Here is a 24470-nt window from a genome sequence, read left to right on the forward strand (position 1 = left end):
TTTGGAGAGGTTTTCTTTGTGTTTTCAAAACAGTGATGAGCTGTGTGGTTTATTTTACAGTACATGTCAGGATTTGGAAATGAACATGCTTCTGAAGATCCACGCTGTCCGGGAGCTTTACCAGAGGGACAGGTACTGAGGGTTTTTAAAGTGCTTTATCAAAATGCACTCTTGAGTGCATATCTAATACTTTGGCTTCTTTTCATCTTAACATGTTTCTTTTCTCTCTTCCACCATGAAAATCTCTGTGAGTCTTCTTTATACAAGACTGGAATAATAAAATGCTGGCAGAATTCAGAACTAAAGATTTCCATTCATACTTTCTATTTTTAAATTATTTGTGAACTTCCAAGTTTCACCTTCAGTGTTAAGACCTGTCTAAATTACCTCTGCTCAACAACAGGGTTTTTTTTCCTAAAGGAGTCTGCAATACAAGTGGCTCAGCCACACTGAGAAGGAAGCCACCAGCTCTGGATTAAACCAGAGCAGAAGTTTGAAGATTGGCAGAGAGATATGCTCATGCAGGAGAGGCAGATTTCACAACTTCTGTAGGAATGGGGTTCAATGAAGCTGACATATGAGTCTTTGGCAGGGGAGAAGCTTCTTTGTAGGGAGGGGACATGAATACCTGTAGTAACAAACTGACAGATTAATTTTTTAAAGTAACTTCTGAACATGTTTGATGAAAATAAATTATGTGGGGTCATTCTCTTTTAAGGAAAGGAATTGCAACCCATGTGGCACTACCCTCTTGGTGCCCAAAGGCAAGAATGAGACCCTGAAGAATTAAACCTCTCTCACCTCCTTTTGTGCTGGTCTCCTTTACACCAGCACACACTCTGAGGCTACCTGTGGCTTCCCGTGGATCTCCTGTAATCTTTGGACTTGGATGGCAGCACATCTATGAAGACAGGCTTAGAGGGTTTGGGTTGTTCAGCCTGGAGAAGAGAAGGCTCCTGGGAGATTTTATAGCACCTTCCAGTACCTAAATGGGGCTACAAGGGATCTGCAGGGGGACTTTTCACAAGGGCATGTAGTGGATAGGACAAGGGAGAATGGCTTTTATCCAAAAGAAGGCAGGCTTAGATATTAGGAAGAAATTCTTTACTATGAGAATGGTGCAACACTGGCACAGATTGCCCAGAGAAGCTGTGGATAGCCCATCCCTGGAAATGTTCTAGATCAGGCTGGATGGGGCTTTAAACAACCTGGTCAAGTGGGAAGTGTCCCTGTCCATGGCAGGTTGGTTTAGAGTCCCTTCCAATCCAAACCATTCTAGGATTCTGTGACTTGGTGCTAAGCCAATTACATCCTTTGGCGCTACTCTTCCCCATCTATGCAAAGAGGCCAATAGAATTAAGGTCAAATGGAGACTTTTTCAACTTTTGCTTTTCCTGAGTTTCCTGGATTTCCCCAGTTCTGATATTTTGCATGTTGTGTGCCAGTGAGGACACTAACACACAACACAGGGCCATGTTAAATGCAAATGTTCCCTAGGTCTGCATGGCAGCCCACAGTGTGCTCACAAGAAAGACAAACTGCTGTGCTGGTTCAGGCTGATAGTTTGGCTGGTGCACTGTCTTGTTACTGAGGCTGGCTAGAAAAAAGGTAAGATAGAGGCCCTTAAAACTGGAAGGAAGATCAATAATAGTGGCTGCTGGTCTGAAAAGGCAGTGGGTTGTGGTGGATGTGCTCCTTGAGGATTTCCACAGCAGCACCACTTTCCAGAGCAGACTCGTCCAGCTCCTGCCTGAGGTGCTCTCTTCTGGACAGAGTGTGGACTCTGTATCAAAAGAGTTAATAGAAAAATCTGAAAACAAGTTAGACAAAAAAGATTTTCAGTCCCAGGAGTGGATCCTTTCTCCAATGCAGTATTTATAAGACTGGCATGTGCAGTAGTGCTGGCTAAGATAAAAATTCCAAGGGTTATTGATCCCCCTGCTTCACTGCATACCCATACTGACAAGATGGAGCTGGAGGGCTGGAAGCTACATGCAGTCAAAGAGCTTTAGCTCTCCCCTTTGCCCATCTCTCAGGGCAGGATTTGATCCTGTATGGATGGCTGGTCTGCTCAGCAGCAGGATACAGGATGCTATAGTAGACCTTGCAAGGAGGGAGATGGAATAGCAAATGGTGTATGGCTGTCCCACTGGGGTGTTTCCTGCAGTTCGAGGATGTCTTTGCTTCTTGCTGATCTCAAACAATAGATGGTGGCCTACTTAGATCAAAATGCTTAGTTTCTGTTCTCTGAAAAGGAGGACTCTGTCCTCCAGTTATGAACTCATAAGGGTTGCTAAAACCTGTACTAGTTGTGCCCATGGCTCTGCGAAGGGGGAAATGCCCCCTTTGTACTAAAAAGGAGGACTCACTGTGCAGAAACCCTGCAGGAAAGCAAAGGCTTCTACACAGGTCACTGATGCTTTTGGGCAGCAAGCAGCACTGTCAGGAGGAAGCAGTACGACACCAAAATGCATGCTCTGGGCAGCAGTTCCATAGGCAGGGGGCAGGAGAAGGGAGAATTCAGTGCATTGAGCTTCTGTGTCTTCTTGCCTTCTGGAAAGGCAGCCAGACATGATGCTCTGGGGTAATCCCTCTGAACACTTGGTCTGAGAAAAGTTTGTGCTCAATACTGGTGTACTTTTCAGTCTGTATTCACTGGGAATTATTTCCTTTTCCCTGATACTCCTGTTTCTGACCCTGTGCAGCACTGCCCCTTGCAGCTATTGCTGCCTCAGTGGCTGTGCTGACTCCTTAGGGCACTTTGTGGCATGTGGGAATGGTGTTTCGGTCTGGCTGGTGCCTCAGAGGAGCAAGAACACACAAGTACTGGAGCTGAAGCACAGCCTCAGGAGAGCACAGCACCCTAGAGCATTGGGAGCCTGCTGCTCTGCTGGAGGCTTCAGAGTCAAGTTCCATGCCACTGCTTCTCACTCCTTTTTCCTTCTCCTCCCATCCAGAATAACCCCCAAGTCTGCCCATATGGCCTGTACGCGGAACAGCTCTCGGGCTCTGCCTTCACCTGTCCCCGGCCCACCAACAAGCGAAGGTACTGTGACCCCTGGCAGTGGGCGGGCATGTGGCACTTGGGGTGAGCACTGGGGAGTGGTGGAGAGGCTGCCTCCGTGCCACCAGTGCTTTCTGCAAGTCTAGAAAGGTAAAAAGCCTCTGCTGTGCACTGGGAAAGGGACAAGGACCGAAAACCACTGGAGAGGGATAGAAAAGGCTTTGGTGGTGCAAGTGGGTTAAAAAATGCTGAGAAAGGAGCAGTTGGAGTGGGAAAGAAAGTGGTTTTCTGAGCAAGATGAGGAAGGAGGGGGATGTTCACAGGGACCATGGAGTCCTGAATGGGTTATGTGTGCTGTGTGAAGCAACCTTGGGGTTTCAGCCCTGATGCTTCTATGGAAAGATCACCCCTGGCACGGGCACTGGTAAGCAATTGATGATACACAGTGTCAAAGCCAAGCCTCTGAGAAAGATTCTTTCCTCCTAAGGGATGTTCCTGCACACTGGCTGGGGCCGGTGAGCTGCTAGCTCAGTCTGTTCCCATTTTGGGGCTGCCCAGAGCCTCAGAAAAGTGCCAGGCACCCAGCATGATCTTTAACACCTCAGCAGTGCTGGGAACAGCTTGTTCCAGCCAGCAGCAAGCTTCCCAGAGCTCTGTCCTGGTTGTCATGCTCCAGCCATAACCAGATTGCAGAAGATGGGTTTCTCTTTCTGCTTCTCCCACTGTGGCTCTTCTGTCCCTTTTGCTGCTTGTTCAAATGAAAGGCAAATGCATCATCTGAGATGCCTCTGCTCTTCAGGCTGGTGCCAGCTCTCAGTGTGCGTGGGAAAGGGATGAATCATTGTTTGCTGCACGAAGTTGTCCTTGATGGAATTTTTCAAGCTCTCAAGGGAGAGCTCCCTCCTCCCCTCTCCCATTTACCCAGACTGCAACTACCACTGTTAACACATCAAAAGCATTGGCTGCCCTGCCTAGCTCAGGCTTTCCTGGTCACCTCTGCTCTCTCACCTGACTGAAAGCCCAGTCAGGGCTTGGGCTTAGCTGACCCATGCAGGGTGTGTGGATGCTGGAGTGGCAGTGCTGGCAGGGCCCACCACTGCAGGCAGCAAGAAAGGAGAGCGATGGTCCCATGCAGTGACGGAGCCATGGGAGACCTCCTACAGCAGCAGAAAGCATCACATAAAACTCTTGGCTTTGCTGCATGGACATGGCCAACCAAGCATAGGATGCTACTTTTTGTAATCCAGCTGAATTCAGATACAGGCCGTCTCCAGAGAGCTCCTCTGTTCTTTCCATTGGACACTGCTCATCCCTGTCTTGTCTGAGCTGCTTTATAGCTGTGTTTAAACAAGCTTCTTTTTCCAACTGTGAGATTGCTGTACTTCAGCAACAGAAAAAGCTGTATCTTTATTTTGTCTTATGCATACGTGTGAATGTAGACATAAGTAATTACACGTAAATACACACATAGACATTTACCTATATAAAGCAGGACATGTTTGTATTTAGAGCCCATAATAAAAGCCATCTCTCTGGAAACCTCTGGCTGTGAGCTGTTGTTTGCTATGTAATTTTAATATTAATATTATTAATTTGATATTTAATAAACCTTTTGTTCCAGTTGCCACCCATGTAAATGTTATTCTAGGAACTCAGTCAGCCAGCAGCTACCCAGAGGGTTTAACCTCCTCCCCAGGCTAATCCAGGTGTTTCCCTTGTTTGTAGCTGGCTGTATCGAATCCTACCTTCAGTCTGCCACAAACCCTTCCAACCTCTCAAAGAGGGCCACTTGACACATGACTGGGATGAAATTGAGCCTGACCCCAACCAGGTAAGGAGCCCTAAGGAGCCCTGCTGGAAGGAGCCCTCGTCCTGCCAGGAGGACAGTCAAACATCAAACTAATCAGAAGTGCAAAGGCACTGAGTTGCAAGAGGTCTGAGGGGAGCCATGGGCTCCTGGGGGTCTAACCCAATTCAAAAGCAGGGCATTGTCCACCACCTGTTCATTGTTCCTCACCACGGTCACCCAAGGAAGGACACCCTTGATGTTGTTGCTTCTCATCTTGACAGATCCTTGTGCTGCTTCCCAGCACGGCTACAGTGCCACAGAGTTAGATCTGTGCTACCTGGCATCTCCCCTGCAGGCTCCTTCTGGCCACCTTTTAATCTGTTCTCTCTTCTCCTTCAGTGTCCCCCACCAAATTCTCATGCCACAGCTCAGCCAGCAGAGCAGCTGTATGTCTTTGCCATCCATCCTCTCCTTCCCTGTGCTTTTAGAGAGGCTGCTGGCTGCCAGCCCATTTCTCTGCAGCCCTCATGGGAAATCTCACTTCATTCTGGAGAGTCACACAGAGAGATGGCATTTGTCTTCCTCTGTTACAGCCTTGCCATTGTCTTTAATCATGATTTCTTCCCTGCCAGCCCCAGAACATTTGGTTTTGCTAATCTGTTGCCATTCTCCTCTCAACATCATCTCATGGTCATTGGTTTCCACTTCTCTCAGGTTTTGCCCTTTGATGCATCATGATTAGCTAATTTCCAGCCTCCCGGCAGCCTCACCATTTGTCTAAATAATTTCCCAGATCTGCTGGAATATGTTTTCCAGCCATTGACCAAGGAGCAGTGACAGGCTCATATTTACGCGCCTTTGGTGCTCCTTCCCAAGAAGCTCCAATGACTTCTGTTATCACCTCATCCATCCTTGATGTCCTTTTGCACCCTACATCTACCTTTATGATTATTTATGATTACAGTAATTCCAAGATGCCCAGCTCTCAAGCATTTGAAACCATTTACGTGTAGTACTTTTTTTTGTCTAAGGAAACAGCAGCAAAGCTCCTGCCCACTCCCTCTCTTGCCACTTTCAATAGCAACCACCAAACTCAGAAAAGGTATTTCCTGGCAGCAAGTGGGAGCCACCTTCCTGCATTCCTTCTTATCCTCTCTGAAGCAGAGCCAGAGACAAGGTTCAGTTTGTTGGACAACACCTACTCTTCCCTACAATGCTTTGTGTTTCACCCAGGTGCTTAAGGAGCTTCGCAATCCTCATCCATCTAAAAAGATGGCCATATGGAGGCGCCTTATGCAAAGTCAATGGGGAAAATGACACTTTAAAATTACCCAAGGACAATGGCAGGATTATAAAAGATGACAAAACTGAAAAGAAGTCAAACGTGATGAAAAAATATGGGATGGCATCTGAGCAAGAAATGCTGAAACAAAAGAAAGCTCTCCAGACTGGAACAGAGATGACAAAGGGAAGCTGTGATTGAGAGGCAGGGAAAAAACAAATACCAATAACAAATGTCACAGTAAAAAAACAAACAAAAACAACCAACCAAATAAACAAAAAATAAAAAAGCCCCAGACAAATATAAACTGTGGAATGTCTTGTGACAGGATTCATGTGGTTTCAAATCCAACAAATATTTTGGACTTCTCTGGCACCTTCTGCCTGAGGACCTTGATAGGCTTTGCAAGAAGTAATTAGTGCCGCTCATGGCTCCTGCTCATGCAGGCAGAGCTATTTCTGCTTTGGATGTGGGGATATGAGGTGGAGCAAACAAAAATGTCTTGTTTGGGTCACAGAAAGACTGATCATTTAGCGTGGAGCACAGGACCATAACAATTTGACTGTGGAAAGCTGGCTTACCTGAATTTCTTTGCTCTCAAAAGTGTTGCTATTAATAGAGACCGACTTTAAATAGGATTTTTTTGACCTTGGCACTACACAGGCCTGCCAATTACTTTACAAAATGATGATCAACAATTTTAAAAGCCCCCCAAATAATTTTTTTAATTAAAAAAAAAATCCCACAGCAACAACAAAAACACTTGTAAACCAGATGATCAAGGCAATGAGAAAAGAGAGGAAAGACAGCTACCTCAGCAAGGAGAAGCAGGGGAAGGACAGGTATCTGCTTTCTTTTGAATTATCACCATTTGTGTTCTGATCACTAGCACCTCTTTCTTGTTTTTTGTTTGCTGCAATCTAGCTGCGATGGAAACCTTTTGAGATTCCAAAAGCCCCTCAGAATAAGATGGACTTTGTGAGCGTAAGTTGGAGAACCAGGGCATCTGGGCATCCTCCATCTCTGTTTCCCCTCAGGTGGTGGCAGGGCACACAGGATGCTCAGAACTGGGGTAATATTGGCAGTTTAGAAACCACTGGACTTGCAGAGCATCTATGGGAGGGGAGAGGATTGCAGATTTCAAGCAACTGGCAGTGGGCTTGATTTTCTTCATTGACTTTCAAGGAACTTTTAAAGAAAATAAAAAGCCCCAACCCTCAGTTTTCCCCAGACCCTTGGCTGGAAAACACTAGCTTACATGGATTTAAAAAAACCCGTATTATATTAAAGAGAATCCAACACATTTGACAAAAGGCCACACAGAGAAAGGCTGGTAGCAGTGTGGGAATTAAGAGAGGAGGTGAGACCCAGCAAGAGGGTGGGGTGAGGGAAGGAAAGAGGGCTGCCCCTGCTCCCCTGCCTTCTGCTCACTCCTGGTGCTTTGGTTTTGCCTGTAGGGACTGCACACCTTGTGTGGCGCTGGTGAGCCGCGAGGACGCAATGGCATCGCTGTCCATATTTTTGTCTGCAACTCCTCCATGACTGACAGGTCAGTGCCTGCTGTGCTGGTGGCTCAGACTGCTCCAGGCTGTCTGCCACCAACTTGAGTCCAGCTCCCAGCGTCCCTCTATGTCCTGTGTCCCTGTGTGCACAGGCAAACGTGTTCTCCACGTCCACAGTGGGTTGTGCTCTGTAGTCAAACACTGGAGGAGTGGGTAAGGAACCACCAAGAGAAGTAGGCAGATGGACATGGGGGTGCAGCAAGAGGAGATGTGTTGGATTTAGGTCCTCTAGCTGCTCCTCAGAATTCAACACACATGCAGCAGGCATTGCTGCTCCCTGCAGCAGCTCAGGGGGGAAATCAGCCCCACTCCCCAGCTTACAATAGTTGATGTGCCCATGAGTTCAAAGGCAGGGACCTGGCAGAGGTCAGAGAACATCCTGCTCCCAGGCTGGGCCATTTACTTAAGAGCTGGACTTGATGATCTTTGTGGGTCCCTTCCAAGTCAGAGTATTCTGTGAATTTGTGAAACTCTGCCATGTCAGTCCCCCAGCTCAAAACTCCCCAGCTGTGGCTGTGGTGTGCACAAATGCATGGGGCTTATAGCACCTTAACCTTACTTTTTCCCTTTTTCATTAGATGCCTTTATAATTCGGATGGCGACTTCCTGATTGGTGAGTTGATGCTTTGGCTTCTTTTGTCCTCCAGGTGGTTCTGCCTGGGCTACCACCTGCATGCCTCTTTGTTCTTCCAGAACCTGGGGCTCTACAGCCAAAATTTGGAGGAGAGGGTTGGCTTCACGCCCATGTCATGCAGATTTGGTGGTCTGGCACCAGCTCGGCCGTTGGGCGAGTTGTACTGCTCCTGTACCAGACCTCAACTTTTTGAGCAGTGACCCAGCTTTCTCACCATGGTGCTCAGGGATCATTTCCTAGTGCTCCCCAGACTGGTATTAGACACGCCACAGGCAGAGGTTTTCTGGAAATCATAAACCTCAGGATTTCAGAACAGCTTACAGTTAGATGCCTTTGTTATTTTAGCCCAGTATTATTTGGCACGGCAGCTTAGCTCCCATGCTGTGCCAGCCTCAGGCAACCAGACTGCCACAGTGAGTGTGGAGGTTGACACATGAAGTCCACACATGCTGAAAAATATTCTGAGTGGTATCAGAAGGCAGATATTTGCTTGTATCTTTCTTGAGTAAGGAACAGGAATGCCTTCGGGACACCAACAGGAGCATTTGTTCCATCAAATAGCTATTAAATTGTTCTCACTCACCTCCCTCACTACTGTGAAGTAAAAGTGCCAGAGCAGGTTTTGTAAATCTGCTAGTATTTCAAGTAAAAATGTGAGCTCTCCTGTGCCAGAACAGTCATAGAAAACAATGCAGATGTTAGCAGAGTATTGCTTCTACATCAGGAAGCAGTTATTCCCAGACATCTCACACTGCCACAGTCCTGACAAAGATGGGTACATGCATTGTTTAGTATAAAGATTGTGAGACTGAGAGATATGGACCCAAATGTATCAAATCCTATTTATTTGGGCTGTAGTGCAAACCTTACACCAAGGGGCCATGAAGTTTTGGCTCATACAAGTACCTTCTCTGACATGGGGATGATGGAGTGGTCAGGAAGCTTCACTCCAGTGCATGTGTCTCTGCTGCAAGAGTCTGCGTGGGAGCCTAGATTCACTGTGTAGCTGTACCAAAAAGGGCCCACTGCTCTTCCTTGGAGCCTGGGTGCTCTGACAGGGAGAGAGACGATGGCAATCACCACACTACTTCAGCTCCTCTGCCTGCATTTGGTTTCCACAGTGCCCCAGCAAGGAAAACTGCTCATCACAACTGAGTTTGGGAAGATGCTAGTGGAGCCCAATGAAATCTGTGTCATCCAGGTAAGGGCTGAATGCACCTTGCCTGTGGCTCAGAGCCTGATGTTGGAGCAAGCCAACTCCTGCACTCAGATGCTCATGGTTTGTCAGAGAAATCCTGGGAGGATCCTAGTATCTTTCTTTATTTTCCAGCAAGGAATGCGTTTCAGTGTGGAGGTGTTTGGAGAGACCAGAGGCTACATCCTAGAGGTGTATGGGGCACACTTCGAGCTGCCTGACCTGGGACCCATTGGTAATGATTTCCTGTTACACCTACCGTGAATTTCATAGGGACAGACACGAATTGCAAGCCCAAATCATCACATCCTCCCATGCACGTGCTCCTTCACAAAGTTGCTTTCCTTTCCAGCACTGTTATTCCCTAGAAGAGCAAGCATCTGCTGAAAAAAAAGGTGACAGATTAGCTGTCCAGAGATTCCCCTGGCACTGAAGGGACCATTTATCTCCCATCCTCTTTTCTATTATTTTCTTTTCAGTTCTGGTCAGCATGTCCCCATCTGCTGGCTCTGAAACTGTTCCTACCAAAAGAAACCCAAAAGGCCATCACCACTGATACCTCATACTTACAGATATAGCATAAACTGGAGTGATATGAGAGAATTTTCCTAAAAGGTAAAAGGAAGGGCAGATTTCAGAGGCAACTGAAGATGTGATATTCCTGAAGGCCCATTTTAGATTTAATCAAGTGTTTTTTTCCCCCCTGCTTCTGTTAACAGAGGAACCTTGGAGCTCTAGAGTGCTTTAGTGTCAGAAACTGCTTCCTGGAGAATTAGAAACCAATAAAATGAGCAGCACAGGACTTGGATCAGCAATGCATTCACATCTCCATGTGGTGCTGCTGGGGAGGATCTGCTTTCACTGAATGCAGTTCTAGCTCTCATAAATCACAGATCCTCTGTGCCAGATGCCTCCTGCTCTGTGCAGAGTCACAGATCGTGAAGGCACAGCCTCTTGCTGCCATGACAAAGATATTGTGAGGGGACACAGTATCTGAAGGCCTGCTGCCCACATCATGATTACTCAGTCAGCTTTCTGGCAGTGCTCAGCTCAGGTTATGTCACCTTCCTCATCCCTTGGGTACTTGCCTCCAAATTTGTCTTGCTGAGAAAAACACCTCCTGGTTGCTTCTACTAAGATTGTCCCAGGGAAGGGAAGTGAAACTCCTCTTCTAACAGCTAAAATAACTACAAAACCAGTACCAATAGTTCTACACTTTCAGACTGGTGTTTCAGGGTTGGTTGTTTAGTTTTAGGTTGGATTGGGGTTTTTTCCCCCACTAGGTATTTTTAGCTCTCAGCATGATCTAGAGGACTGGCCATGCTTCAAGCAAATTAACTGGTATTGACAAGCTTGGTGTGGCACATCTGCATTCAGGGGCATTTGTATCTCATGGTGAAAGTGAATATCCATGGTGAAAGTGAAGCTGGTCCTTCTTTCAGTGGAGAACCAACCCAATCTGCAGCAGTCAGTGGAACCCCACTAGAGCATCTCTTCTGTATGACATGCTGGGTACATAATTTTCCACATGGAGCCTACAGTGATTTTTCAACAGCTTGCCTTTTAGCCAGCTGCAGCTTTCTGCAATCCCCCACTTATCCACTTGATTATTGATATGGTTGCCCAGCCTGTCTGTAATAAGTTTTCCCAGTAGGTAGTTTTCCAGACATAGTTAGACTTTCTTTGGGACTTTGCTTTGGTTTTTTGGTTTTTTGGTGTTTTTTTTTTGTTTTTGTTTTTGGTTTTGGTTTTTTTTTTGTCTCCAGAAGGCAGGAATCTATTATAAGGCTTACTTTCTGGAGAAAAGAAAAAGACTGCACTTGCCTGTAAACCTTTTCAGGAGGTGGTAATTATAAGAGCTCCTCTTCTCACCATCTACCCGCCTTCCCCTCAGAGACCAAGATCCTTTGTATTTCAGTCTTACTTTATTTTGACTTCACTTTTCACTTGAAAAAAATGACAGCTGGAGAAAAGCAGTGACTGTTAAACCTTAGCAGCAGGTAGTAATGTCTGCATTTTTATCCAAGAAATTCAAAACCACTTTGTAACAATAACACTAATGAGGAGAAGAATGCTCCAGCATTTATATGGTGCTTTGCACTTTGAAAGTGCACTCTTCACATTAAGCAACCCCTCAGTATGCCCCTAGTCTGTAGGTATCACTATTTTATTGCTCTCTTTGTTAGCATTCAGAAATGTATTTGGCCCCCTCGTGACATGCCTGGTAACTTCTGCATGGCTAAGCATCCTGTCAGCAGGATGTCCAGGAACAGAGCAATTCATCCTCCATTTTTCACTTAATTCCTGGTTGTTACATGCCTTTAATTGAGGATGACGTACTAATCTTGTTCAGATGGCAACTAGTGGGACCTCTCTTAGTCACAAGGGGAGCATGGACTTGAATGCTAAGATGAATTACAATCACCTATTCATAGGAGCACAAGAAGTACGTGATTATTTCAGGTTTTACAGTGGGCCAAGAAGCAGTTGGGTCATTCATAACACAGAAGGGCACCCTCAAAGCCAGGAAATTGCACCAGCCTCTCCTGCTAGGGAAGTTGCACTTCCCTAGCAGATTGCCCAAAGAGCTTTGTCACCTCTCCTTCTTTCCCAGGAGCCAATGGTCTGGCCAATCCACGTGACTTCTTGGTGCCCGTGGCATGGTACGAGGATCGCAAAGTGCCAGGGGGCTACACAGTGATCAGCAAGTACCAGGGCAAGTTGTTTGCAGCCCAGCAGGTGAGGATACCCTGGGAGAACAGGTAACACTGAAGCGCAGTGACTGGCAGTGCATGGCCTGGGATATGCAGCTCAGTAGCATGGATGTCATCTCACAACGTCCTGCTCACTTACATGGAGCAGAACTGAGCCCTTGTCTTCTTAGGTCATTCATTTTCCCAGATGAGGTTCCTCAGTCTGGGACAAAAATGTTTGTGAAGACTTGGTTGTCCAAAAACTCAACAGTGGTCTTTGCCTCCATATGTTTATAGTGACAGCATAGAAATGAGGAGCTGGTGCTACTGTGAAAATCCAGAGTTTCCTTACCAGAGAGCTAGTGTTGCAACTGGCCTTGCCCTAACACTGCCTGAGCACTCCAAAGCTCTTAAGAGACCAAACCCCAGAAGGAAGGCTGAGGTTCACTAAGCAGAAATGCTGAGGAAAACCTTGTCCTCACAACACTGGGCTGTGCTTAAAGAGCTGCCAGTGTACCTTTAACCAGCACTAAACCCACTTTTCACTTGGGAAAGAGCAGCATTGTGCACACGTGCAGCATGTTGGAAGGCTGTATGTGGTAATCCTCTGTCTCTTTGCTTTGCTAGGATTACTCCCCCTACAATGTTGTAGCTTGGCATGGGAACTACACACCGTACAAATACCACCTGGAAAAATTCATGGTCATTAATGCTGTTGCTTTTGACCATGCGGTAAGTTCTGGAACTGGGCAAGGCAAAGCAAAATTTTGTGGCTACCGTACCATCCAAACCCACCCTGAGCTCCAGAGGGCTCTGCTCCTCTTAAAAAATATGCTGTGCTCTAAGAAACAGTGTGAAATCTTTTGTGCTGCTTTCCCTGGGTCCAAATCAAGATTTCATAGGAGAAGACATCCTCTTTCATGGTACAAAGACATAACTGGAGATTGACCAGCTTCTTAAACAGTTCTGTGCAGCTTAGCATAGAATTTCTGTGCCCTGGAGGAGGAATGAATACTAATGCCAACATACACTGTGCAACGCAGCAAAAACACCGTTGCTTCAAATTCTTGCCTTGATTTATTTCTTGCTATTGGACAGACTCCTTCCTCTGGTTCCTCTGAGTCCAGCACTGAATTTCATTTTGAAGAGCTGGCAGCTTTTATTGTAATAATTTCTAGATTTTATGGAAAATAACTAAGGCCAAAACTAATGTAAGCAACTCGTCTAAAAAGGAAAACAGTCCAGTGGGAGAGATGCCCACAGCAACGCAAGTGGGTATGCAAGGGAGACTGGAGCATTTTCTAGTGAGAAAACCAACAGAAAGTATTGTGTAAAACTCCAGAAAAATCTGCCAGGAGAAGGATGAGTTTGGGATCAAAGCCCAGAAAATCATTTTGCTGGACTAGAGATTTTAACAAGCCACAATTTCTCTGCAATTTCTTCTCCATTTTTAAACTAACAGGGCCATGAGGCTAAATGCCTCTAGTGGGATGCCTCTGTAACTGGCTAAGGAAAAGGTGTGGTTTTGTGGTAGGAGTGTTGGAGACTGCTCCTGGAATTGCAGTACCTCATCTTGCAGTGTTGTCCACCCTCCCCATCTATGCTGCTAGCTACAAGGACCAGGATGGGAAGGATTGTCAAAGCTGCTTAAAGGAAGAACCATCCAGACCCATTTCTTGTCCTCCCTGTACAGCATGGAATTGAGTGCTGTCCCCCAGGGTCCCAAATCTCATCCACACTATCAGGTGCGGGTGACAAAAGTGTTTAGGCAAGGGAGAGGCTATATCAGTCAACTTTACCACCTAGGTGACCTGAGCAGACAGCTCTGAGCCCTGCTCCATTTCATGCTTTTTTGCTTTGCTTTTTTCCAGGATCCTTCCATCTTCACTGTCCTGACAGCCAAGACAACCCGTGCTGGAGTGGCACTCGCTGACTTTGTCATATTCCCCCCACGATGGGGGGTAGCTAACAACACCTTCCGCCCACCGTACTACCACCGTACGTCTGCACTTCCTTGGCTGTGCTTGAATCCAGGACTGCAGGAAAGAAACAAGTCTCCATTTATTTGAGAGCATGCACAGGGAAGCAGCAATCTGGTTTGTTGTCCTTGGCTCAGTTAGTCAGCTTCTTGGAGTCAGTTAGTACTCCCTGGAAAATGGATAAATCCAAAGATGTTCCTATTTAAAGCATCTCATGAAAACTCAGAGGTGATGGGTCATTGCTTCTGCATAGATGGATGTATCTGTACTTGAGGGGCTCCCACAGAGCCTGGGTGCAAATTGAACTTGGCATTGTACAAATGAGTCAGATATTGTCCTGTCACCCAGCCATGAATCACTTAATATCTCATTAGAGTACATAGATAAAGAACAGGAGAAAGGGAAATACCATATTACAAGCGGTGAGAAGCACAGAGGGGTGTAGAGCTGGCACTTGTATGGTGAGATCAGAGTTACAGCAAAGGAGGGAATTGGCTCTCCACAGCCCTTCTTCACCACCTGCACAGTGATGGAGGTATTGCTCACATTTAAGAAGCCAGTAATGAGGAATTGGCTTCTCAGGCAGGGAGTTGGTTGTTATTTTTTGGATTTGGTTGCCATCCACAGACCTTGTTTCTTTTTGGCAGTTTTTTGGCTTCATCTTGGCACAGCGTGGCAACGTGTTGCATTGAATGGATGCTAGAAATCCAGTTCCCAACATGGGACTACCCTTGCAGGGAGAGGATGAGACACCCTGCTCTGTGAGATTGAGAGGGAAAGCTTGGCCATCCTGCACCCCTTACATCAACAGCTAACAGGCTCCATCCCAGGAGCTATCAAGTGACCACACTGTGGTCACTTTGAAGTGCTGAGAGGATTTCTGCACACTTACTAACCACAGTTTAACAGCCGGTTCCTTCTGCCACTTAAATTATTTCCAAGCACCTTGGAGGCCAGCAGAGCTTGCAAACATAGCAGGCAGCTCTGCAGTCATCTGAGTAAATCCCACCGGCAAAGTCCTGCCCTGTCATTCTGCTTTCATTTGCAATAATGAGGGTGATAGGAAAACACATCTTCTGACAGACTGGGATAGTGCCAAGATACTTTTTCTAGACCCTAGGAGGTGAGACACGCTGCTGGTTAACTACAATGAAGTTGCTGCTCATCAGCAGAGCTGTGCTAATTTTACACAGATGCATTGTGAGCCATAACAAATACGAAATTGTTCAACCTTGCTTCTTCTGTGCTAAAAGACAGAAAGAGCTCTCCTTCTCTTGTCCATGTTGTGATGATCTAAGAGCACCCTCTGAGGACAGCTGTGGCTACCATAGCTACTCACTTGACCGCAGCACCTCAGCCATAAGTTTGAGCACTAAATTCATGATGAGTAGGTTGGTTGTCTGCTCTACGCCAGCCGTGGAGGGGAAGAGCTTGAGTGAGTAAGGCAGACATTGTGATAGTCAACTATGAAGACACTGCACACGTTAATTCCTTCTGAAATTAGTACTGTGATGAGAATGTTGTTGCATTAAGAGAGGTATAGCAGGACTGAGAAACTCTGGGGTATAAGTACCACATTGATTTCAGCAAGTTCAGTTCTGTTGAACTCCCTTCTCTCCAAGTATTTCACCAGAGGCTTATTTTGCTTGCCAGAAATCCTTTGTTGCCTCCCCTCCTCAGGCGCAGTGGAAAGCCTGTGTTCAGAGAATTTTGATGCACTCAAGAGTTATGGTTTTCATATTTCATTAACTTTGCTCCAAGTATAGCAATGGTGTTTCAAAAATATTCCTCTTAGACACCATAACAATTTCACATACTAAGAGGGTTGTACAGCTTGTAAATACTGACTTCTCCTGGCTGCATTTACATCCTTAGAGGCTGTGAATTACTCCTAAGTACTTTTGAACCTAGACTAAAAATATCTGATATACTTTTTATACTATGGGCATATATTACTTCTGTCTGAGAGAGTGCTTATGTGATTCTCATGATGGTGGGTCCTTAATACCTACTGGCCACTAAGAGATTTTAAGTTCACAACATCCTGCTTGTAGACAACACTATTTAACTAACAGGGAAGGGAGGCATACCTAAGTGGTTTGGGTTCACATATGAAATTTGCAAGTGAAAAAGAGACCAGACTCTTCTCATCTCCTAAGTTCCAGGCTGGTTTCCTACTTATCTGCCCAGTCTTCCTAAGAGATATTAAAATTCCTGTTGCAGACAAATTGGCTATCCAACTCTCAGGATCTGTACTGCAATTTAAATGTGCAAAGGGCAGTACATGAGCAGGTTCAATGAAAATCTTGTAACTATCCAGTCCTACATGAGACATTGACAACTTGGAATGAAAATTAATGAATGTTTGCATACATATGTAGGCCAGCCCTGCTTTGAACTAAATTAGTTTTGCTGTTAAACATTTCAGACCCTGGATTGTACTTAACAAAGACTGAACTAGTGGTTAAAAAGGGCTATATATAAAACAGCTAGGGAAGCATGTCCTGGTTTTGCAAAAACTAAGTGCTGAGCAGAAAGTTTCCATATTGTTTAGTCACATCAGGTGTAGGAAAGCTGAAAGCTTGGATGACAGGTGTTAAAGTACTTTCCTTACAGGGAGCATAACTCAGTAAGTACTGAATGATTAGATATAACCATCCTTGCCTAAGTTAGTTGTATGTAATTTTAGTGGTTTCAGAGGGTCTACTGAAAGTATTCTTCCTCAGGGAAGGACAGAATTTGGCTCCTTCTCTTTGGGCATACAGTGGATGTAGAGAAATAGGCAGATAATGCATGAATTAAAAGCATAAGGTCGTGAAGTGCCTGACTGCACTAGAGGTGGTAGAAGAATATCAAAATAATTTCCTGCTTATAAATTGGGACAGAAAAGCAAGCTCTCTCATGAGGCTGTTGATCAGGTATATTGCGTCTGTAACACAGGGATGATTATACAGAACTTCCTTTCCAATGCTTCACAATCCCTAATCCAAGTCTGTAAAATCAGGTTACACCATGCAGTCCATATGCAGGTGTATTACTAACACAGCTCGAGATGGCAGGAAATGCACAGGTCTACCAATGTCATTTAGGGATGGATGGAACCCCCTTCATTAAGGTGATTTCTAATGAACGGCCTTCATCAGAGAGCTCTGTTTCTGAATCCAGGTAGTAAAATCCTGTACAACTTTACAGGCATTGCCTGTAGGATCCCTGATGTCCTCTAGCACAATACCCTCTTTAGAAACTTCCACTCCACCCTCTGTTTGGCCCAACTTAGCTCATGGGTTTCACAGCCTGTCTGTGATCCCTCCCAACCACCCTTTTCTGCAGCCTCTTCTCTTTGCCTCCTGCAGGGAACTGTATGAGTGAGTTCATGGGGCTCATCAAAGGCCACTATGAAGCAAAGGAGGAAGGTTTCCAGCCGGGAGGTGGCAGCTTGCACAGCATGATGACCCCTCACGGGCCAGATGCTGACTGCTTCGAGAAGGCGAGCAAAGCCAAGCTGGAGCCGGAGCGGGTTGCAGACGGAACCATGGTAAGGAGCCAAGGGAGCTCGTAATAGTTGGAGTAGAGCATGGCATAGTGCCCACTTTTAAACTAAAGCCTAGTATTGTCACTTCTTGCTGGCAAGTTGGAAAAGTACTTGGATAGAAGTGCTGCAGCATTCAGCTTCCTTAGCAATGAGCACTGCTCAGCTCCCAGGAGCTCCCCTGGAGACATCCAATGCCAGGCAGCTTTGATCATCTGCCCATGTAAACTGCTGCCTGAGCAGGAAGCTGGGAATTTAATTTTTGTCTTAGCCTGCTAGGGCAAAGAATCAAACGCCCTGACTGTCCTCCTGTCTTTCCCCCCTAAAACCTAATGATGATCACCAACAGACCTTAAACTAGAGCTTTTGGAACAACCTGGCTTTCCTACGCAGGCAGGGAGTCCAGAGTCATTCCTGAGACTGGACTAATTCCAGCATTGCATTGCCAGATCTGAAGAACATTCTCCCCAAGTTGGTCAGGCTGAAGAAAAAGCCTGGAAATACTGGACCATATATATAAATCCTGTTTATGGTAGAGCAGACACCTTGCCTGGATTTAAATTTTTCCTTTTACCCTAACCTACCTTTCCTCTTCCCAACAGGCCTTCATGTTTGAATCATCCCTCAGCCTTGCTGTCACAAAATGGGGCCTCCAGACCTCAAATCGCCTAGATAAAAACTACTACAAGTGCTGGGAACCTCTGAAAAGCCATTTCAACCCTAAATGCAAGTAAAGGGAAGTGCTTTGTGCATGCAACATGAGTGAAGGCAGGGAAATCCAGCATACCTACACATGATGGCACAGTCAATTTGAGCAGTGCAGAATGCTCCAGCACAGAACATCACTTCCACCAGCCACTGAGTGATGAAAATGATCATCCCTAAGTAATGTGGGAAATGCAGTAAAACCCATCATTATTCTTAAGTTTCAAGTATCCAATTAAAGCTTTCCTGGTGACATGTTGAAGCTGAAATACTTGTGGGGCTCTCACCACATGGAGCTGATGTGAGAGCTGCACCTTGTGTGGACATGAGGTGCCAGCTAGCTCCCGTTCACAGGGCCTCCTGAAAATACAACCCAGTGTCTTTCCCAGGGAGAAGCTAGGGACTGACAAAGCATTGTATGCTGTCTGTATGAGCTTTATAAACAGAGCTCAAGGCTCTATCACGCCTAAGCCTACTATCAGAGCAAGCCACTTCAACCTGCTCATCCATGGAGGGCTGCCAAGGAAAGACTTGTTTGTCAGAAAAGTAGACCACAAATGAAAACAGGTGGGAGAATCCAAAGCACTTCACTGGTAAGTGAGGGAAGGTTTCTATTCCACACTCTGGCCATCCTGCAGTATTGACTTGTTTGTCAGCACTTGACAAATTCTCTCCCTAGTTCTGTGCTTATCTGCAGCATAGCAAATGCAAAAGGGCTTGTGTGAGCAGTCCAAGCATTTGTTCCTGGGAAGGTACCTGGAAAAAAGCTCAACTGAAGACACCTCAATATTGATTGGAGTATGCAAGCCTCACCCCCAGCTGATGAATTCCACAGGGTGGAGGGAGACAAGCAAAGCCCCAAGTAGAGTGGGAACCAGGAGCACAGCCCAGGCACCCCACACTTCAGGCCTGTACTTTAGCACATACCCACGTGGAAGTTTCTAAACCAGGTGCCACAAGATCTATGTTTCTTACTTCCCCAGAGAAGCAATTTTCCCAAAGAGAAGGAAATGTAGATCTGTGACACACAGTTATCAGTCAGTTACATCCATCATCAGTTTTGGATCTGCACCAGGTCCTTGAGGGAAAAAAAGGCATCAGCTTTGAGCAAAGTATTAAAAAAATCTACACAGAGACATTTACTCTAAAATAGCCAATTCAGAAAAGGACATTTGGGAGAATCAATTTGCCAGAGAAGCTGATTTAATCAGACTGATCCAGGGATAAATAAGGTCTAGATGTTTCACAGGCAGAGGGGAAGAGCTTGTTTTCTGTTTGGGACTTAAATTATCATGCAGTGACCTACAGGCTTGAATTTCTTTCATACAGACACATCACCAAAGCATATATGGGTGGTAACACATCAGTCAAGGATAAAATTCCACAAGGCCCATTCACTTTCCTACCTCCACCCTAGATATCTGAAGGGAAACTTCTCTTTCCTTCCTCACTGCACCCAGCACCACTGCCCCAAACACCAACCCCACCTCCAGCAGCATGCCATGCTCATTTCTAGCAAGAGTTGGAGAGTTCTGGAAATAACGAGAGAGAAAAGTAGGGCAGCCTTTCCCCAAGCACCACGTTCAAATCTGCAGGGATGTAGCATCAGACTCAGGGCTGGAAAGGGAAGGGCTGTGGCAGGTGCCATGAGCATCAATCCAACGTTGCCCTAAAAGACCAGAGGCACTGTGCTCATCCACAACATATCCTGAAGCATTTGCTCAGCTAGCCTGAAACAAATACAGCTGCAAGGGAGAATTTACATGTGTGGCAACTCAAGTTCCAGTTAGCTGAGGAAATGGGTCCTGGGAGATCAAATTAGTTTGTGGCAGCAAGAATAGCTAATTTAGCATGCTCAGACAAGCAATTATTTCTTTTCCTAAATACCACTCTCTCCACGCACTGATGCCTCTCTGCACTAGTCCACAGCCCTATCTTGTAATATCATTTGTGACAGTCTTTAAGGAGCTATTCTGCAGAGAATAATACGGGTTTGCTTTAGTTAAACTAGCAGAACAAGCTGCAGAAACTGGTGCAAAAGGGTTGCTGGGAACACATATAGATTGCAAAACCTAGCACTGACTAGTCTGGTTTCTGTATACAACATTAGTGCTAAGCTCCACACAGCCTGAATGTTTCATGGCCCACACAAGAAGAGCTGCAATGGGAAACACTTAAAAAAAAATAAAAACAACAAAAAAAAAACAACAAAAAAAAAACCCCAAGCAACAAACCCACCATCAAAAAGAACCCACAGTGAGAGTGATTTTATTGTGAGGGCGACTGAGCATGGGCATAGGTTGCCCAGGGAAGTTGTGCAGTCTCTAGATATTCAAAAGCCACCTGTACGTACGTGGTCCTGGACAACCCACTTTAGACGGCCCTACTTGAGCAGAGGGTAGGACCCAGATGACCTCCAGAGGTCCCTTCCAACTTCAGCCACTTATTGATTATGTGGAAAAGCTCATCAACTCACTCTGCTGGAGAATGACTGCAAATGGCCCATATTTACTTCTTCATCATGCAGGAAAAGCAAGGATGCAGCAGACCTGGTATTGCTGACTTCACACTGGCTGCTTTCCCAGCAGGAAAAGGGAAGTTTTCAACTTTTTTATCAGACTGAGCTTCTGGTGTGAACCTCAATGCCTGTGAAGAAACCAGTCCCATAATCTCTGAAGAATGAGGGTTGTTTGGATCATGATGGCACCTACAGGCCATGTAAAAATTCAAGTATGCATCAAAAATCTTTTCTTTGCACTCATACCTCAGTACATTGGCACTAACAATTCCAGAGTCCTCTATACCAGTTGATCTGGGCAGGAAAAACTTATGTTCTTATAAAAATAAACAGAAAAGGCATCTTTGCAGGCATAAGAATCAGTTATGCTTTTTGATGGATTTTTTTTTTTTGGAACATAGTCCCCTTACAGGGATGAACTCTCCCATACTACAAGATAGTCAGTGTCAAAGTAAAAATCCTTATCTTACACTTCTTGTCCCTCATTCACAAGAACCACAGAATTAGTGGAAATTCTGGTTACATACAGCATGACAACACTGAGCTCACCATTTCCAAATCTGGTATTAATAAAAAAACAGAAGTTTATTGCAATAAACAAACACATGGTTTAGGTTTGTAGCTCATTAGGGAAAAAAAATTAACTTATTGAGAGCAGTCAGGCAGACTCCTAAGTTCTTAAAAATGTATCATACAACTTGCCCATTATCCAGCTAGGGCAAACCACACAGCCCAAGTGACACCTACAGCCAAAGTGACACCAAGAAGAAACATCTGGAAGGAAAGCAGTAGTTCCTTTAGGAAACTGCTTTGGTCTTGCTTAGCATTTTAGCCTGCTAGTAATTTTAAACTTCAGCCTTCTTGGACAACAGCAACTTCCATGGTTTAAAAGGATCCCCTGCATGTACACCGAAAAGTACAATGGCTGAGTTCCAGACACCCTCTCTCTATCCATCTGGTTTAGATATAAAGATCCTACATTTTTGCACTTCCCATGATTTTTAAAGATACAAGACAACCAACAAGCAATTAAGATTTATTCTTGTGACAGAGAAATGTCATCACATAATGCATCTTATTTTATTTATATCCCAAGAACATCACTGCAATTCCAGGGAATTAGAAGAATACACTGAACGGTGGTCGCTTGAGTTTACCTTCCTGGATTTGCTTCTCTTTACGATCCTGTGGAAGAAAGAGAACATTTATCATCATCCTACTAGAGAAGGACTTTCAATCAGCCTGGGATAACAGAACAGCAGTTCTAGTATTTCAGCGTAGACTACATGAAGGTAGCACCATATAGGATTTTAAGGGTCTTTTCCACCCTAAATGATTCTATGAGCACAAGCTGTTTAAAAGTAAAAGTTAACAAGACACTTAGCTTCACCTACTAAAGACTTGCTCAGATTGACCTCACATCTAGGTACTCTCACAGGCCAGCAGAGACCAATTCCCGTAAGGCATGTTTCACCAAACGTGTCTCATAATTTGTACCTTAGTTTCTATCTCCTCCTTCTAGCTGAATAACCCAGCTTAGAGATCTAATTATGGAGAAACTTCTTAATAACTTGCCTATAAGTACCTGTGCTCACTTCCTACCCATTTGTACCTCACCCTGCAGTCATGTACCTTTCTCACAGGTACCATTACAGTACACAGGCACTGCGGATAATGGCCAGGTTCCTTCTGCTGGATAAAACCAGAAGATTTACTTAATATCTGGTAATTTATCTCTTGCTTTCCTAGACACACAGCAAACATTGCTCAGAGAAAAGACTATGACTACTGTGTCTTATGTACTACCAGGAAAACAAGAAAAATCCTGAAACATCACTAAAGGAACTGCAATAAAGGAAAGTGAATTATCTTGGACACTAATTAAGACTTCAGCATGGCAAAATACTGCAGAGGTACTGAAGTCTCAAGAACTTTTATATCAACACACTCACATGTTTCCTAAAACCTGAATTTTCAATTCACCCTAGCAAACAACATTCCCTACAAATACTCTATTAATTTATGTTAGTGCTTTGTGGTTTATGACTTGATCTAAAATGCTATTTCTTTGCAAAAGAGGGAAATAAAAGTGGTTTACAACAGCCACAAATTCTCTACCAAAAAGAGCCACTGTCTGCCTGTTAGCATTTTTTATGTACTTATATAGCTGAGGTTTTCATAATGATCTACCATTGCTTAGATTCTGACACTCATAGTTTAGGAGTTAGAATGGAAGCAAGATAAACCTTCCAAATTATTAGAAGGTCCAGCTGAGATCAGACCCTGCAATTGGCATAATTACTCCTCCCCATTTGCTTCACTAAATTAGAGAAATGGTCAAGCAACTGCACAGAGATATTGCTAGATCTGCCATCCATAAGCTTCCTGTGTATTTTAAGTTCAAAAAGCATAGTTAATGCGTGTCAACTGCTGAAAATAACAGTAACTTAGGATTAATTTTCACTCAGTGCTACAGAGAGCTCTGTGACTACAAATAGCCTGATCAAGCAAACTGTGACTGGTCATGCCCCCAAGGGTACAATAAAGGGCTTTCAGAAAAAGACTCAGTAACCAGTAACAGGCTTTGAGACAGCAGGCTCGCTACCAGCCTTCCTTCCCTCACTACTTCAATGGTATTAATCATTCTTAGGCGCACCAGGATCCCATAAACAGACTCCAAGCAGATCTACATTTTACACGCTAATGTTTGTGCTGTTCGCTGATGTTCAGCATTCTCGGCCGACTTACCCTGTCAGCTTTCCACACGAAGATCCAGAAGAGGAGGGGGCCTAAGCCATAAACAGCTCCTAGAAAGGACGTCCTGGGTGTGGGGCGGAAAGTAGGGTAGACGTTCTGCGACTTCGCATAGACCCAGCGGGCCAAGGCGGGATTTTCCTGGGGTGCAAAGACAACGGCGGTGAGGCCCGCGGGGCTCTGCAGTGACCCCTCCACCCGGGGGGCTGAGGCACCGAGAAGAAGGGCACACCGGGAAGAAGGGCACACCGGGAAGAAGGGCACACCGGGAAGAAGGGCACCAAGGTCACAGGGAGGGCGAGCAGCGTCCCGCCCGCACGGCCCCGGCCCCGGCCCCAAGCACGGCCGCAGGCGCGGGCCCCGCTCCGGGAGGCCGCCGGGTGAGGGGGACGAGCCCCGCGCTTCCCCCGCCGCCCCCTCGCCCCTCTCCGTCCCCACTCACGATGACGACGGGCGCGCTGGGGTCGTTGAGCTGCAGCAGGTACTGCCGCTTGAGCCGGGAGCGGATCGCCAGGCGCTCGGTCTCGGCGCGGAGCTTCTCCGGCGATGTGTCGTAGGTGGCGGGGTCGAGCTCGGCGGGCAGCGAGACGAAGCGGTTGGGCCCGTACAGCTTGGCCGCCGATGGAGGCGGTGCCCACGCCATCTTGGAGAGCCGGCCCTGCCGGCGGCCCGGGGCGGTGCCGGCCCCGCCCCCCGCGCCCTTGCGGGAGCGGCGACCTCCCCTCACAGGAGCGGCGCCGCGGAGTGGTGCGGGCTGCAGGGGCGGTGCAGGACAGCCTCTTGCAGCGCCGCTGCCGTGGGCAGGGACAGCTTCCACTAGCCTAGG

The 24470-nt window shown here is 46.0% G+C and overlaps 2 protein-coding genes across 2 annotated transcripts; one reads left to right on the forward strand and one right to left on the reverse strand.

Moving 5' to 3' along the window:
- HGD (homogentisate 1,2-dioxygenase) lies at positions 1-18634 on the forward strand. Its single transcript, XM_068181937.1, has 13 exons — positions 1-132; positions 2958-3046; positions 4730-4835; positions 7000-7059; positions 7533-7624; positions 8216-8250; positions 9393-9472; positions 9602-9701; positions 12081-12205; positions 12787-12891; positions 14031-14157; positions 17492-17673; positions 18270-18634. The coding sequence occupies exons 1-13, from the start codon at positions 64-66 to the stop codon at positions 18399-18401; spliced, it is 1302 nt and encodes a 433-aa protein (XP_068038038.1). The 5' UTR covers positions 1-63; the 3' UTR covers positions 18402-18634.
- Positions 18635-21909: 3275 nt separating this feature from the next.
- On the reverse strand, positions 21910-24340 carry NDUFB4 (NADH:ubiquinone oxidoreductase subunit B4). The gene is made up of 3 exons (XM_068181939.1): positions 24087-24340; positions 23639-23785; positions 21910-22075 (listed from the first exon to the last, which is right to left on the reverse strand). Exons 1-3 carry the CDS (start codon positions 24285-24287, stop codon positions 22010-22012), a joined length of 414 nt encoding a protein of 137 aa, XP_068038040.1. The 5' UTR covers positions 24288-24340; the 3' UTR covers positions 21910-22009.
- Between the last annotated feature and the right edge of the window lie 130 nt (positions 24341-24470).

The sequence above is a fragment of the Anomalospiza imberbis genome, chromosome 2 (assembly GCF_031753505.1).
Source record: "Anomalospiza imberbis isolate Cuckoo-Finch-1a 21T00152 chromosome 2, ASM3175350v1, whole genome shotgun sequence".
Lineage (NCBI taxonomy): Eukaryota > Metazoa > Chordata > Aves > Passeriformes > Viduidae > Anomalospiza > Anomalospiza imberbis.